This window comes from Podarcis liolepis (assembly GCF_965112155.1).
Source record: "Podarcis liolepis genome assembly, chromosome: 9".
Lineage (NCBI taxonomy): Eukaryota > Metazoa > Chordata > Lepidosauria > Squamata > Lacertidae > Podarcis > Podarcis liolepis.
The window spans coordinates 41,978,371-41,993,183 of NC_139564.1; the positions used below are offsets into that span (position 1 = coordinate 41,978,371).

The 14,813-nt window shown below is 39.1% G+C and overlaps 1 protein-coding gene across 9 annotated transcripts in view; it reads left to right on the forward strand.

The window, feature by feature from the left end:
* Positions 1–14,813, forward strand: part of RAPGEF2 (Rap guanine nucleotide exchange factor 2) — a 153,699-nt gene that overhangs the window by 55,176 nt on the left and 83,710 nt on the right. For all 9 annotated transcript variants that reach the window (XR_014529989.1, XR_014529990.1, XR_014529991.1 and 6 more), the window contains exon 4: positions 5,328–5,411. Coding sequence is in view for 6 of the 9 variants with exons in the window: in XM_083520201.1 (XP_083376327.1) it covers positions 5,328–5,411 (84 nt within the window). In the remaining 3 variants the exon portion in view is untranslated. The remainder of the gene's footprint in view (positions 1–5,327; positions 5,412–14,813) is intronic.

Here is a 14,813-nt window from a genome sequence, read left to right on the forward strand (position 1 = left end):
TCGCAAGACGGAAACGTCTTGCAAGTTTGTTTCCTTTTTCTTAATACAGTTAATACAGTTGCAACTTGACTTCGAGGAGCAACTCATAGAACACGGTGTGGTAGCCTTTTTTGAGGTTTTTAAAGACTTTGGTGATTTTTGAAGCTTTTCGAAAGCTTTCCCGACACCGTGCTTCGCAAGACGAAAAAAACTCGCGGAACGAATTAATTTCGTCTTGCGAGGCACCACTGTATATGGAAACTTTTATCTGATCTTTGCACAGCAGTTTGCCACTTCCAATTGTATCACTGTGGGGGGGGGGCAGGTAGGTGGGAGGTAGTGGGCAGGGGGATGTCATTTACTAGTGCTGGCATAAAATACAATGAACTAGATTATGTTGCATCAGAGATGAATTTAAGGGAGTCTTTCTACCTAGCGACATTCCACAGTGTACTTGTCCTAATACTGTGCTTATGTAATGTCCATACTCCTTTGTAAGTATTGAGAAGAAAGATGTGTATATGCAACTTGACTACATTTTTAACAGGTATGGTTAGTCGAAATAGTTTTAAATATTATGGACCAATAGCACTTGTTGTTCAGTAGCATTTTGATACTTTCTGAGATCAGTTATTTGAGATCTAAAGCTCCTTCCAATGCTCTTGCTTTAAATTTGAATTTTCTTTCTAGCAGTTTACATATAGGACAAGTAGAAAACAGAATTTTATGGCATGTTTATCCACCCATTTTCCATTTGGCACTTGCATGACTGACCTGTTTGTTATAGACATAGAACAAATTTAGGGATTTCATGAAGGTGCAAACTGATTCATAGCATGGGGTGACATCTAGATCACAATTCTGGCTTCATCCTGTTGCATAATCTTACGATCCAGTTGAATTGGTTTGTGGGTCACACTCTATAGATATACTGGCAGGTCAATATAATATTGTCTTGTGATTTTGAGCATGATTGTTTGTTTTTCTTCCCTGCCCTTTAGTAAGTCCTGAGGCTCTCTCTTCAAAACTAGCTCCTACTATGATCAACCCATAAATTATTGAGTGGCCTATTTTTCTGTGTGCGTGTGTGTGTTTGTGCGTGTGTGTATCCTCCTCTGGGCAAAACATTTTATCAATACTGAGAAGCTATGGCTCCATTCTTGTGCACATTTAATAGAGTGAATGCTATGTTAAACCCACATAGGAATGCGCTAGAAGTCTTTTCTTTTGGAAGTTTAAATAGAAGCTATGGTATCTTCTCACAGGCACAGTATGGGGAAATGCCACACAAATTTGATGTGCCACTTTCTGTCACCCAATAGGGTTAGAAAGTGTATCCACTGGGTTGCTGTGGCAGAAAACATTAGGAGTTACACTGGGGTTGCCCTCATGCTTCCAGAAATCCTGGGAACAGGAAGAAGAGAGAGTTTCAAGCCTATATTGGGTGCAAGATGCTCCACATGCAAAGCCTCCTTACCCATCCTTAACCTGTTTTAGCAGCAGCGCAAAAGAGGGAAAAGGATCCCTGGGAGAAGGCATGGGGAGATATGCATCCACTGAGGTCAGTTAACCTGCCTACAGGGAGTTATTAACTGCAAGTGGGTGTGTTCCATTTCTGGGATAAAGACTGTAGGAAGAGGGAAAATGTTTTGGAGGAAGCAGAGTTAAATTCTTGTTCCCCCCAGAAGTTTTAGTTTTAGGTTTTGTTTTGTTTTGCTTTTTTTTGCAGAATAAAGGATTTATTGGGTGGGATGTAAATAAATGGACTCAGAGGATGCACTTCCTCTGAGTACAATTCCCACTCCCCCACCTCCCCTTTCCCCACCCCGTTGAATAACTTTCCCAAGTGTCAACTCAGTAGTTCCTTGTGTTAGTGGAACTTACGTTGAAATTTAATGCTATTGCTTGCAGATATCAGCCTCAAGACATTTTTTTCTTACACTATTGTCTTAACTTTCTATATTAAATATGACCTAGCCAGCTTACGGATAGAGTAATGACAATAAAATAGCAGTTATTAAAATAGTGTACACAAGAAGGCTAAAAGCATACAGTGCCTCGGATTACCTATGCTTCAAGTTACAGATTCCACTAACCCAGAAATAGTACCATGGGTTAAGAACTTTGCTTCAGGATGAGAACAGAAATTGTGCTCCGGTGGCGTGGCAGCAGCAGGACGCCCTATTAGCTAAAGTGGTGCTTCAGGTTAAGAACAGTTTCAGGTTAAGAATGGACCTCTAGAACGAATTAAGTACTTAACCCGAGGTACCACTGTACTAGCAATACAGTACTCTCCTGGGTGGTTGCTTCTTGGTGGCACAACTGCAAAGGACCTAGCAGATGGCACAGGGATCCATAGAAATGTCTTTCAAGAGAAGCTATATTCTTGAGCAAACCCATATGGAGAAGAGCACTTCAAGTGGTCTCTGCAGAACTTATAATCAAACCAGTAAGAGGTTTTTTAAAAAATTGAAGGGGTGGAGCAGTCTGGGTTAATAATTATGACAATTGGTTTGTTAAGTGTTTAACAATAGTAAATGCTGTAGAGGGTGGTGGTGGGTAAAGATTGCCTCTGCTCTCAAACTGGCAATCCAAGAAAAAAGGGAGGGAGGAAGGAGATAGTAAAAAACAAAACAAAATGCCAGTAAGGCAGGGAACGAGAATGATAAGAACAACATTAATCAGGGTAAACTTGAAAAAAGAGGTGATTCTGAAAATATGTTTTCTTAAGAAAATGGAAGCAAGACAGAGACTGAGATGAATATCTAGGGGAAGTGCATTCCAAAAGAAGTAGGAAGAAAATGGTTAGAAACAGAATAAAGGATGTGAGGCTTTAAGATTTAAAGAGAGAACAAAGAGAAATGAGATGGGAGTGTTCAGAAATAGAGAAGGAATCTGGGTAGGATCGATTTAAAGGGGGAGGAGGAGCTTAAAATGAAGACAAAAAACAAGGTTAGGCAGTGAAATGACAATGCTTCTTCTGCTTAATTTGTATACCCAAATACAGTATGGGAGACAACTTGAGGCTGCAGCCACAGAATTTAGAATGCCTTTTAGACATTTAGCTAAAGCAATTGGTGCTCTTTATTGCTGCAATAAGATATAGAAGCAGCTTTTACTTTAGGGTTAACCATGGACCATAGGGTTTATGATTACACAAAGGCTTGATTTTCAGAGGAGCACGATTGTTTTGCAGAGGAGTCTGTGAATGTTGGTGGGGGAGAAAAAGTTAGTGTTTCAATTTGGGCTGCCGATGTGTAAACCATAGCCTGTGTTAAATGATAAACATTGATTTCAGAGTATTACCTGGTCCTTAATGTTTGTTTCCAAGGGCAAAGAAAAGATGTTAGAATATTATTTTAAGTAAAGTCTGTTCTTGAAGCCTTGAGTTCGGCATACCAATTTCAAACAGTGTGCTAAGGCCTCTTCAAGCTATGGACGTTCATTTGCACTGTGCTTCCACTGTCTTTGTGAAAGTCATCCAATAGGATATTTAATAATGCAAAGAGTAGCTGCAGCCAGACTAGTCTGTTGATTTTTCACTCCCCCTTCCTCCCCCTGAGGTATATTATACCTTCTGATAGCTAGACAGTTGGCCAGGTTGTCTTGGGATCTAGCCAGGTCTGCACTGCAGTAAATCAGAATTGCTTATTGGGAACATATTTTCCACAGAGAGCTTCCAGTCAGCTTTAACCACTAGGACCAGTGTATACAAAAATCCAGTCATTGATTTTGGCTATATAATGATTAAATAGTGTTGTAGCTTCTAGACCAGGCTTCATTTCTTCTAAAGGGTATATGCCAATCCTGTGGCCAGTTTTTGGGGGGTTATTATTGGATGTTAGTGGCAAGGTTTCTTGATGGTGGACAGGATGTAATATCACAGTGAATGGACCAGGAAAGAGACCTTGTGGTCATAGCAAATGGCTTGATGATGTTGACCCAATGTGCAGCTGCTGTGAAACAGGCAATGAATGAATAACATGCACAAACTTCCACAATCTTGGATTTATAGCTTTTTTAACAAACATTTTTTTGTGAATGATTTCCCTCTTAGGAAGAATTTTCAGACACCAACTAGTAGACCTCACAGTGGCCATTTTAAAGAAGCTTTACTTTTTATAAAAAGAAATTGGATGTGATGCGTTCAACTGGAATTAGCCCACTAGTTCTGAACTTTAATAACCATGCTGTCACATCAATCAATCAATCAATCAATCAGTCAATCAATCAATCAATGGGCTGGTCCCTTTTCGTTCATACTAACTATTTGTGACTTGTAATTATACTTGGGTTTAAAGCTTACAGAATTATTGAATAACTCAGGTCCTTAAACATATTTGCTGCCCTTTGGTGGCTGTGGTGGTTATGAAAGTTATGGAAACAGGTGTCCAATTTAATATGGGCATAATTTCAAAGGCAAAACAAAAGTTGTGCCAAGGCCAATGACTTCAATGTAAAATTTAGCAGAAAATAGTATTTTAACATAATCCTAGCATTCATTAGAAGCTAGTCTGGTTTCCAAATTGTTCCAAATTGTATGCTTAAAATTTGAGAGATAATGCTCTGCAACAGAAGGATCTTCCTGTCTCTCGGGAAACGTGTTTTAATATCGCAAGAAGAAATAAGATCAAACAGTTTTCTCCACCAGCAGCTAAATACTTAGCTGGTTCTGACCTCCAAAATTAAGCAGCTTTCTAATCTTGACTTTGTCAGGAAATAACTCAGAACATTTTGCACAAAGTAGCAGCATTTAGTTTGGGGGTGGTGGAGAAGAGAAAAGGGACTTTAAATAGTGAAAGAAAAAAAATGAAGACATTAAAATGTGTTTGTGTGGTTGTTCTGTAGGAGTGAATCATTACAGCTTAATCCTATGTTTGAGACTTACTCTTGAATAAACAAGTGAATTCCGTGGGACTTACTCCCACATACGTGTGTACAGAATTGCAGCCTTAGGCTGCTGTACAGTTCTAACAAGCCAGTTGCTGTTATCAAATGCATTCAAAGTACTATTAAAGTTGTTTTGATATATAAAAGTATTGGACTGTATCAGACTAAATCTTGCTGAAGAGTACATTCATTGAAATGAATACATGCAAGTTAACCCATTGGTTAAGTTAATCCATTTTGTCTATTGGTTTTTGTGAGTCCATCCTGAGTATGACTGAGTTGGATACAACAATATATATGTAACCACTACATGTTCAGGAAGAATCAGTTTTAGAAAATTCACCACTTAAAAAGCAGTCTGTCATGGGCAACTCACATGTAGATTTATATTGATAATGTTCTGTTTGCTTCTGTTGCCCAAATTGCACTTCCTAACATTTTCTTGTTTTTATTTACAGCCCCGATGATATTGGGACCTGTTGGTATATTCTTCTGTCTGGTTCAGTATTTATCAAAGAATCAATGTTTCTTCCAAGGAGCAGGTATGACTAGAATTTGTTTTATAGTTCACATAACTAAAGATAAATAGTTCTCATCTAATATTGAAAGAAATATTAATTAATTGCATCAAAGAGTGTTGAGGGGCTTAACGTAGTTTCCAGGTTTGAGTCCTTTCATCAACACACTTTGAATTAGATCTCTAATCACTTTTCAAAAGTAATTTGAGCCTATGTTCATACGCTTTGAAGAGAGTGCACACTCGCCTCTTGCCACACGGTGTTTGCCCCATTCATGGTTAATGTAAAGTGGTACTGTTCATTGAATGTAAAAGCATGATGCTGGTTCCCCCCTTCCCCATTTTTCTTGGAATGTGTATGTTGAAAAGTTAGAAAAAGACTTTAGAAATGGGGCAAAAGCGATTGTCAGTTGTGGATAATATCAGAGAGGTGGTGACAATGTGGGACGTAGAGGGGGGAAGACTTTCTTCACATGCCTGCACTATACAAGCCATGATCCCCTGCACATATGTATGTTATCTAGGACAAGAAAGAATAGTTTATCAGTACTTGTGGCTGAGCAAAGGGGGTGGGAAGGCATCTACTTGTTCTTGTGACCCTTGTCTTCTCCAGCCAAGGTGCTGCATTGTGTATGAGGAAGAGCACTGCCAACATAACAGGGTTTAGGGAAGCTGTATTTCCAGTTCTTGAAAGAGCAAAGAGGACCTAATTCACTAGAACTAGTTTACAGACCTATTGTTAATGTAAATTGCCTTTAATTCCGTGAAATAAAATGTACATTTTCAAGTTGGTGTGTGTAGCTACCACATGAAATTTGAGCCAGTATGCTAACTTAATGATTGCTGCAGTGTGAAAAAGATTTCTGTATTCATCTTGCATTCTGGGATACAGAGGAAAAATCTGACAAAAATATTGCCAAGTAGCAGGTTGATACAGATTTAAGTCAACCTTGAAAAGGTCTCTCTTGATTTCTTTCCCTGTGCCTTCGCTTTGGGTGTCTCATAGCATTTAAATCAATTTTATGCCATTTTGCCTGAGGCTGTCAGCAAGGTAATACACAGATGTGGATTAAAACCACAAGAAACTGCATGCATTCTATCATGATTTAAAAAGCAGTAGTAACCAAATGGATAGCGTGTGTATCATATCAAGCAGTTGCAGAACTGTGTTTAGTAAAAAGTGGTAGTTACTGATAACAGTAGTCACTGACCATTTTATAAATTCCTGAATTAACTACCAGAAAGTGTGATCAGTTAGTTACAGCTTAATCTTCATTCATTTCAAAAGATTTGAGCTGCTTTCCAGGTGAACTCCTTAAAATGAACAGAAGTTGCACAATAGCACTGCTTAGCTCCCAGTAGGCGTACATGCACACAAGCTTGTGTTCATATGTTGGAAGTCAACAGTATAAATTAGATGTGCATCTGAATGCAAAAGTTACTGGTTTGCACTACATAGAATTTTAGATATATTACATCCCTTATGTGTTCTTGTGCTCACAAAAGGCTCTTGATCTAATGGATGAAGAAGGGATGCGATGTTATGCTAATTTTTCCCTGCAGCCCTGCAGTGTCCCCCAAAACTTGTTCAGACAGTTGAGGAACCCTTTGGAACAGGATGAAAGATGGTATGGGGTGTGTCAGTCAGCACAATCACATTCCCTTCTTTTCTGTTAGCCCCGGTATCGGCTTGATCATACAATCATATAATTGTAGAGTTGGAAGCGATTCCAAGGGTCATCTAGTTCAGTGCCCTGCAATGCAGGAATCCCAACTAGATCATACATGACAGATGGCCATCCAACCGCTGCTTAAAAACCTCCAAGGGAGGAGAGTCTACCACCTCTCAAGGGCGTCTTGTTCCACTGTTGAACAGCTCTTACTGTCAGAAAGCTCTTCCTGGTGTTAAGTCAGAATCTCCTTTCTTTTAACTTGAATCCATTGGTTCAGGTCCTAGCCTCTGGAACAGGAGAAAACAAGCTTGCTCCATCTTCTGTGTGACCGCCCTTTATATATTTGAAGATAGCTCTCATATCTCCTCTCAGTCTCCTATTATTCAGGCTAAACATGCGTAACTCCCTCAACCGTTTGTCATTGGGCTTGGTTTCCAGAGCCTTGATCATCCCTCCTCTGCACACGTTTCAGCTCGTCAATAACTTTCTTAAATAGGGGCACTCAAAAGCTGGCACGTTACTCCAATTGCGGTCTGACGAAGGCAGAATAGAGTGATGCTATGACTTCCCTTGACTGGGACACAATACTTCTGTTGATGCAGCTTCAAATAGCTTAAGCCTTTTTGCTGCTGCATCACACTGTTGACTCATGTTAAGCTTGTTGTCTACTGAGACCCCTAGATCAAAAGGGCACAAATTCGAATCCACACTTTGTTTGCATATTTGGATATGCACTTAGTGTTAATCAACATCTTACATTGGGATAAGAATGGAATGTGTGTAGAAAGGTGCACCCCATTGAAAGTAATGTGGTTCAAATAGGCATATGTATGTCTGACATGCTAGAAGTTGCTGATAGGTGTAGAGAAGTATGTTTTGTATTGTATTCAGGCCTTATGATCTGCTCTTTTTCATGACTTTAGGTGAAATTCTAGCAAATGATAATTCAGCTCAAAGCATTAATTCAAACATTTATTTTTTATGTTTTAACAAAAAATGATAAAATTTAGCATTTATGTTTAAGGTAAGTGGTAAGAATTCAGATAAAATACTATACAGTATATTGTATCTTGTAATAGGACCTGCTTTAATACTGTCCTACAAATATTTGAAAATATTGAAATATACAGTGAAATATACAGTGGAACTTTTTCACTGGCATTGCTTAAAACATCACTCATACTGATTGACAGTGAACTCAATTTATTATCTCTGGAGCACCTAAAAGGTTAATAGGCATTTGCCAGAACAAATGCAATCTAAATTTTAGATATGACATGATTAATGGAAATTAACATTAGTTGGGTGGCAAGAAGAAAATAGATGCTTAAAACAACAGGTGACAAATTGCTTAGACAAGAGATGCTTTACAAGAGGGATTTTAGTAGGTTTTTGATCAGTAAAGGAAAATAAAGTATTTCTTATTTCTCTACATCATCAGACACAAACATTGAAAGAAGGGAAGCTCAAATGTTTTCATTTTTTAACTGTTAAGTTTTCAAAAGATTTTGCTACATGTTGTATACAGCTACAATATTTTGCATGGAATCATAATAAAACAATAAAATAGCAAAAGAACAAAGACAGGGCTTAGACTCTATCCAAAGCCAAATGAAAATAATAATAAATCTCTTAGTGTTTAAAATTAAACCCTAAAAGGAACAAGTGGGTTCAAGGTCTATCCTCTGCCCAAGGGAATCCTGACTGTTCTTTAACATCTGCAGTAGACTGCTAAAACAGCATGCAAACTGCTTTTCATGGAGACTTCAAAAGATTCTTTGCAGTTACTTTCTATTTCCCTTTCAATGAAATAAAAAGGATCCTTTTGGAAAACACAAGTCAATTGTAGTAGATCTGCCCCTTCCAAATGCTCAAGACGCTTTTCAGTAACTGAGTCCCTATAAATAAGACATTGCAGCAGTTGTTTGCTCTTGAGTCTCCTTGTTTTGATATACAGCACACCTGAGCCCCAAATGAACTGTGCTTCTGCAAGTACCATTGAAATGAATAGCACTTAAGCTGAAGCACTCTGAGGACTGGAGAATCTATGAAATAATATATTGCTTAGCCTTATTTTTTAGTAGCTATTGATAGTTTGTTTCAGGCTATTTTCCTCCTTGAGCCTTTTTGTCTTGTGATGAGAGAGCCCCTCAAGCCCTGGTTTTCACATCTGGAGGCTTATGCCCAATCATTATGCCATATCCTAGCTGATCCGAATAGCAATTTGTATTCTGTTGAGACACATTTATGAAGTTTTTGAAATACTTTGCTGCCTTCAAAGAACTACTGTTGAATCGTTTCCAACAGGGAAAGCAAAGGGCAGCACATTCATATGCTTGTGCGCTCAGAAGTAAGTACCACAATATTCAGTTGGCCTTAGTGCCAGACAACTGTGCATAAGATTGCAAACAATCAGTTCGGGTTTAATAATGGAACTTCATTTTAAAAAATCCAGCAGTATGAGACAAAAACCAATGTTTGTTTGTTTGTTTAAAGGTGATGTGAATCTGCAGTTGGAATGAACAATAGAATTGTAAAAAGATAAAGGGACCCCTGACCATTAGGTCCAGTTGTGACCGACTCTGGGGTTGCGGCGCTCATCTCGCTTTATTGGCTGAGGGAGCCGGCGTTTGTCCACAGACAGCTTCCAGGTCATGTGGCCAGCATGACTAAGCCGCTTCTGGCGAACCAGAGCAGCGCACGGAAACGCCGTTTACCTTCCTGCTTGCACTTTGACGTGCTTTCGGACTGCTAGGTTGGCAGGAGCAGGGACCGAGCAACGGTAGCTCACCCCGTCGTGGAGATTTGAACCATCGACCTTCTGATCAGCAAGTCCTAGGCTCTGTGGTTTAACCTAATAGAAATGTAGCCTGGTGCTTAAACAATGATGACACTGAGGGCTGTTGCAGCAAACCTTTCCTTATGATTAGACTGTCAGAGTAGTACATTAGTTTGTCTCAAAGATGTTTTAAACAAGTGAGTTCATAATTCTGGTGGTTCTAGATGAGATAGAAATGCTTACTCTTTCATGAACATTCTTTTTTCACCAGAGATGTAGAAGCTCACACAGGTGTCTGAAAGTATTAACATCTCCTCTGCCCTGCAGCTCCTGTTATAGTTTTTGTAATTTGGTTTCCCTTCACCCGTGAAGTAAATCCTTGCCTTGTATTTTGGCTTAAGATCCTTCTATTTGATCCATATGTATTGTCCATGGTGTGGCGTTTATGGTTAACAGTCTTATGGCATAAAATATTATATGTTATTTAATGCATAGATTGGAAGCATACCAACTCTGCCCCTACAGAACTGGTGGGTGGGGCAATAATGAATTTTGGGCTCAGGGTCACATTTGACTCATTATCAGTGTTAGAAATTCAGATATATAAGCTAATCACCAAATGACACCTTACATCTAGATTATGGTCGCTGCAACAGATTGTCTAGGTGTCATTTTTGTTGTTGCTGCTGCAATGGAATTAATTGTTATTATTAATATTATTCCTTTCATTTCTATGCTGCTTTATATTTTAAAGAAAAAAATTCAAAGCAATATACATCACATCAAACCATCAAATAAAACAATCCAGAATTAAACAAATTCAAGCTTCAAGGAAAATATTTTAGATCCTTTTCTAAGTGACATTTTGCTTTCCCCATATTTATTTACCTTTTTAATTTATATAGCTGCCCCATAGCAGAAGTACTTTAGGAAGCCAGTGTGATATAGTGGTTAGAATTTCAAACTAGGACCTGGGAGTTAAAACCACAGAAGGTGGTTAATGCATTTTGAATATGCTAAATAAACCTTGGATTCACCAGGATTTATTTATTTTTTTGGTATTGGCGCAACATTTGCAGCATTTATTCTCATGATGAATAACATTCCACTGAAGTGAAGTTGGACATGAAAACTAGGAATGTAGAGGCCCAGCAAGGGCAAGGGAGTAATAATGAATACTGTAACTTTTTTGTTGAAAATTTTGAATTACTTGCCAGTGTGTATTATAGCATATCTGACAATGTGGATGTTTGTGAATAGAACACTTGGATGGAGAAAGTTCCTCTGGCCTGTTGATGTCATGGTATTTTTAATTAACAGGAAAATTGCACAGATTGTCTTTTTGTCTCCAATTTGCTCATGTGTGTGCATGTTCTCAGCATATTTTGTTACTCCCCTACTCTTTTTGGTGCTTCTAAATAATGAGTGTTTTAAAAAATATTGTTAAGGGTTTGCATGGCTTGGAGACAACAAAAGCAGTTTTCTATACAGTAGTAGCTTTCTGTCTTGTTTCAAATATGCAGATAAAAAGTATTGCCAGCAAACATTTTCTATACTTGAATCAGAAATGCTTGATTCTCTTTCTGTATTTAGAGTGCAGCTGATGTTTTGGCATCCTTTTTACAATTGCTATAATAATTTTTCATGATGTAGTTCTGACTCCTAAACAAATACAGTAGTAAAACCTGGTTTCTATGCAGGCCATTGTTCTGCTGAACAGACAGAAGAGAGGATTATGCTTTTCTGACATGATTTGTAAAATGAAAAAACAGCAGCAACATTAAAAAAAACACCTTTGGGTTTAACACACTGTGTTGAAGAGTTCCCATGTTAACTCAGGCTTCAAAATGCCAGGAAATTATGTCTGTTAAGGGCCACACCCCAAACACACATTATTAATATGGTGTAGTATCCTACCCTGTGGTTAGTTTCAGCTTCTCAAGTACCTTGGTACTGGATGGCTGTAGGTGGCAACGGTATGGACCCTACTCACAGATTTGTTTGTTCACTGGGACAGACACATCAGTTCTGTGCAACAGAAGAACAACCAGTTTTCCAAAACCCATTGTATAATTGGATACATCTTTCTGCAGAGAAAAGCACCCCAGCAAAGCCTATGGAAGGAAAACACAGAACACCTGTCAACTTGCCAGAGTCCCTTATAAACTTTTAACTCATTCAGAATAAATCATTTCTCATCAATTATTTCCCAACTTTGAGATGGACCATCCTTAAACATACCTTCAAGGCTGTCTTACCTATAGGTGCTAGGGGTGCAGGGCACCTAGGTGCCGGACTCTCAGGGGAGCCAGGCCGAGAGTCCGGGGCCTGAGAGTTGAGTCTGGGGAAGAGCCTGCCCATCGGTCGGAGCGCTGCGGCGGGCTCTTTTGCTGCAGGTGGCAACTGAGCCAGCGAGATGCTGACGCGGCCGGCCGGCTCCACCTTCCTGCGCTCCTGGGACTGGGCAACCGGTGTGTGTGTGTGTGCTGGGCAGATCTTTGCACCCCGGTGCCGCATATGCTTAAGACAGCCCTGCATACCTTCCCCAACACTGTCAAGTTTCAAATCAGTCAACTGAACTATAAGCCATAGATCCCACCCTTCTCTGATTTCTCATTATAATGGCAGAATGAATGAAACTTTATTTGTGTCAGCCATCAGCCACAGGAACAAAAATAAATGGCAGATTGAAATGTAGCTGACTTGTTCTTAACATTGGAACACAACTGTGGCCATATAATTAATTCTGTTTTATCAAGCAGTTTTCTTTGTAAATAAATATAACTTCTAGGGTCATTTTTTGTTTTTTAAAAAGCTTCATATCCTGACCTGGCATGATGGCATGTTAAGTCTGGCCACATTAGGTGAACCAGACCACTTAAAGGTAGTGAATGAACTTTCAGTGCAATCCGATGCACGTCTACTGTGAAGTAGGACCCCCCCCCCGGTGTTCAAATTGGGTTTATTCCCTAGTAGGTGTGTATATGATTTCAGTCTTAAGAGGTAAGAGAGAACATGCTTTCAGCCATGCCTTTAAATTAGGTTTTGGGAACAGTGTAGCTTGAGAGCATATTTTATATTCAGAACAATTAGTAGAGCAAGTATGTTTGTTCCCTTGGAAACCATTTACTTTTTATAGAACCATATGGAGCATTTTCTTCTTAAGTGAATATTATAATAAAATTAACTATACAAGTGAAGCGACTTCCATTTTTCCAGCCAGTTAGGAATGCTTTGATTCTGTCCATTGTAAGCATATTTTTAAGAGGGCTTACTTCAATGCCAAATGGCTGTACTGTATGGATCTGTTCTGGAAAAGGTGAGGTAAGCTTTGTTTTGAGTCTGCTTTAGTCTAGGTTGTTGTGTTATCTGTGCCAGACTGAGATAGTGTAATAGGAGAAGATATGCCAAGATATAGTACTATGAAAGCATGTGCAACTTTCAGTAGTGTTGTAATGGTAAACTTTTTAAGTACACGAGCAGTTCATGACAGCACCCCCCACCCCCAAAAAAGAGTAAAAAAATGAAGGCAACAATGTTGCTCCATTATTGTTGTTATTTCTCTACTCATTCATTGAGCTTTCAAACTTCTTTCATCAAAAGTAGATCCCAGAATGGCTTACAAAATGTTATATAAATCAGAACACAACACACACAAATAAAAAAGCATTATCAAAGTGTTAAAACTAACAGTGAAAGAGTACACTTTCTATGATCCTCAAACCAGTTCTTTGTTACAGTAGTAACAGGACCTTGAACATTCAATTTCCAACAGAGGCCTGTGCTAACAAATAATTCTCAACTGGATGTTAGAAGCCCCAAAGTGTAAGAGTCATCTTTGCATCTAGAGAGAGGGCGTTCCACAGTAAGGGTGCCACTTCATAGAAGCCTTGTATCAGTGAAAGCCTTCCCCTCTCCCCCCCCCCCCGGTTTATACAGGGAAAAGGTGTTCAGGGCTTTATTATGTCAATATTAACACCTTGAATTGAGCTTACTAACAAAGCGGTGGCCAACGCAGATCCTGCAAAACATATGTAATATGCACAGGTGTGACGGAAAAGTTTGTTTTGCTGGGCAGGTTGGGTCACCAAGTGTTTTCTTTTCCTTTTCCCCTGCCAGTAAATGGTTAACGAATGGCAGCTTTTGATTGGCCGGGGTTCCAGGAGAGGGAGTTGAAAAGGAGAGGATTTGGAGAGACAGGTTTCAGGTTGGGAGATAGGGAGTGAGAGGAGAGAGAGTTGGTTCTGGGTAGAAACATCTGAGGAATATATCAAAGGCTACAGAAAGGAGTCTCTGAGCTTAGTGTGAAGGACAGTGTGTGGTGTCCTGTGAGAGTAATAGGCCAGGAATTAACTGGGAGGCTGAGGCCGAGCCAGGAGAAGTAGAATCTGGAAAGATACAGTCTACTTAGGTCTTATTCCAGTCAGGAGGGGAGAGATTCTGCTACAAAAAGAGAAGACTCCCAAACCAGCTAAGAGGGGTGTGGTGATCCCTTGGGCCTGTTACTTGGAATAGCTCAGGAATAGGGCTGTCAAAGGGGCGTGTAACTGACTGGAAGTACCACCTTGTTTAAGAACCAAAGTATTAAGCGGCAACAGCTGTTCAACTGAGAAAGAACTGAAGTGAAAGAACTGGAAATAAGCTGAGCATTTACCCTTTAGTCTAAAAAAAAATAACAAACCTGTAACATCTACCTGAAGCGAAGTAACTGAACACAAGCAACTGAAGTTTAAAAGAAGTTGTGCTTGATTAGAAATCCATAACATCAGTTAGATTTAGTATCAATATTATTAGGTGAACGGTTACCTGAAATAACATTATAACCTGAAGTATCCTTTGTTTTACCCACTTTGTGTCATAAACTTCCTTTGTTTAATAAAATCTTTCTTGTTTGTTTGATCAAATCCTGCCTGAGACTCCAAATTATGAAGTTTTCCCTCACACAATTCCCCCACTAGATAATCTGAGGTAATTT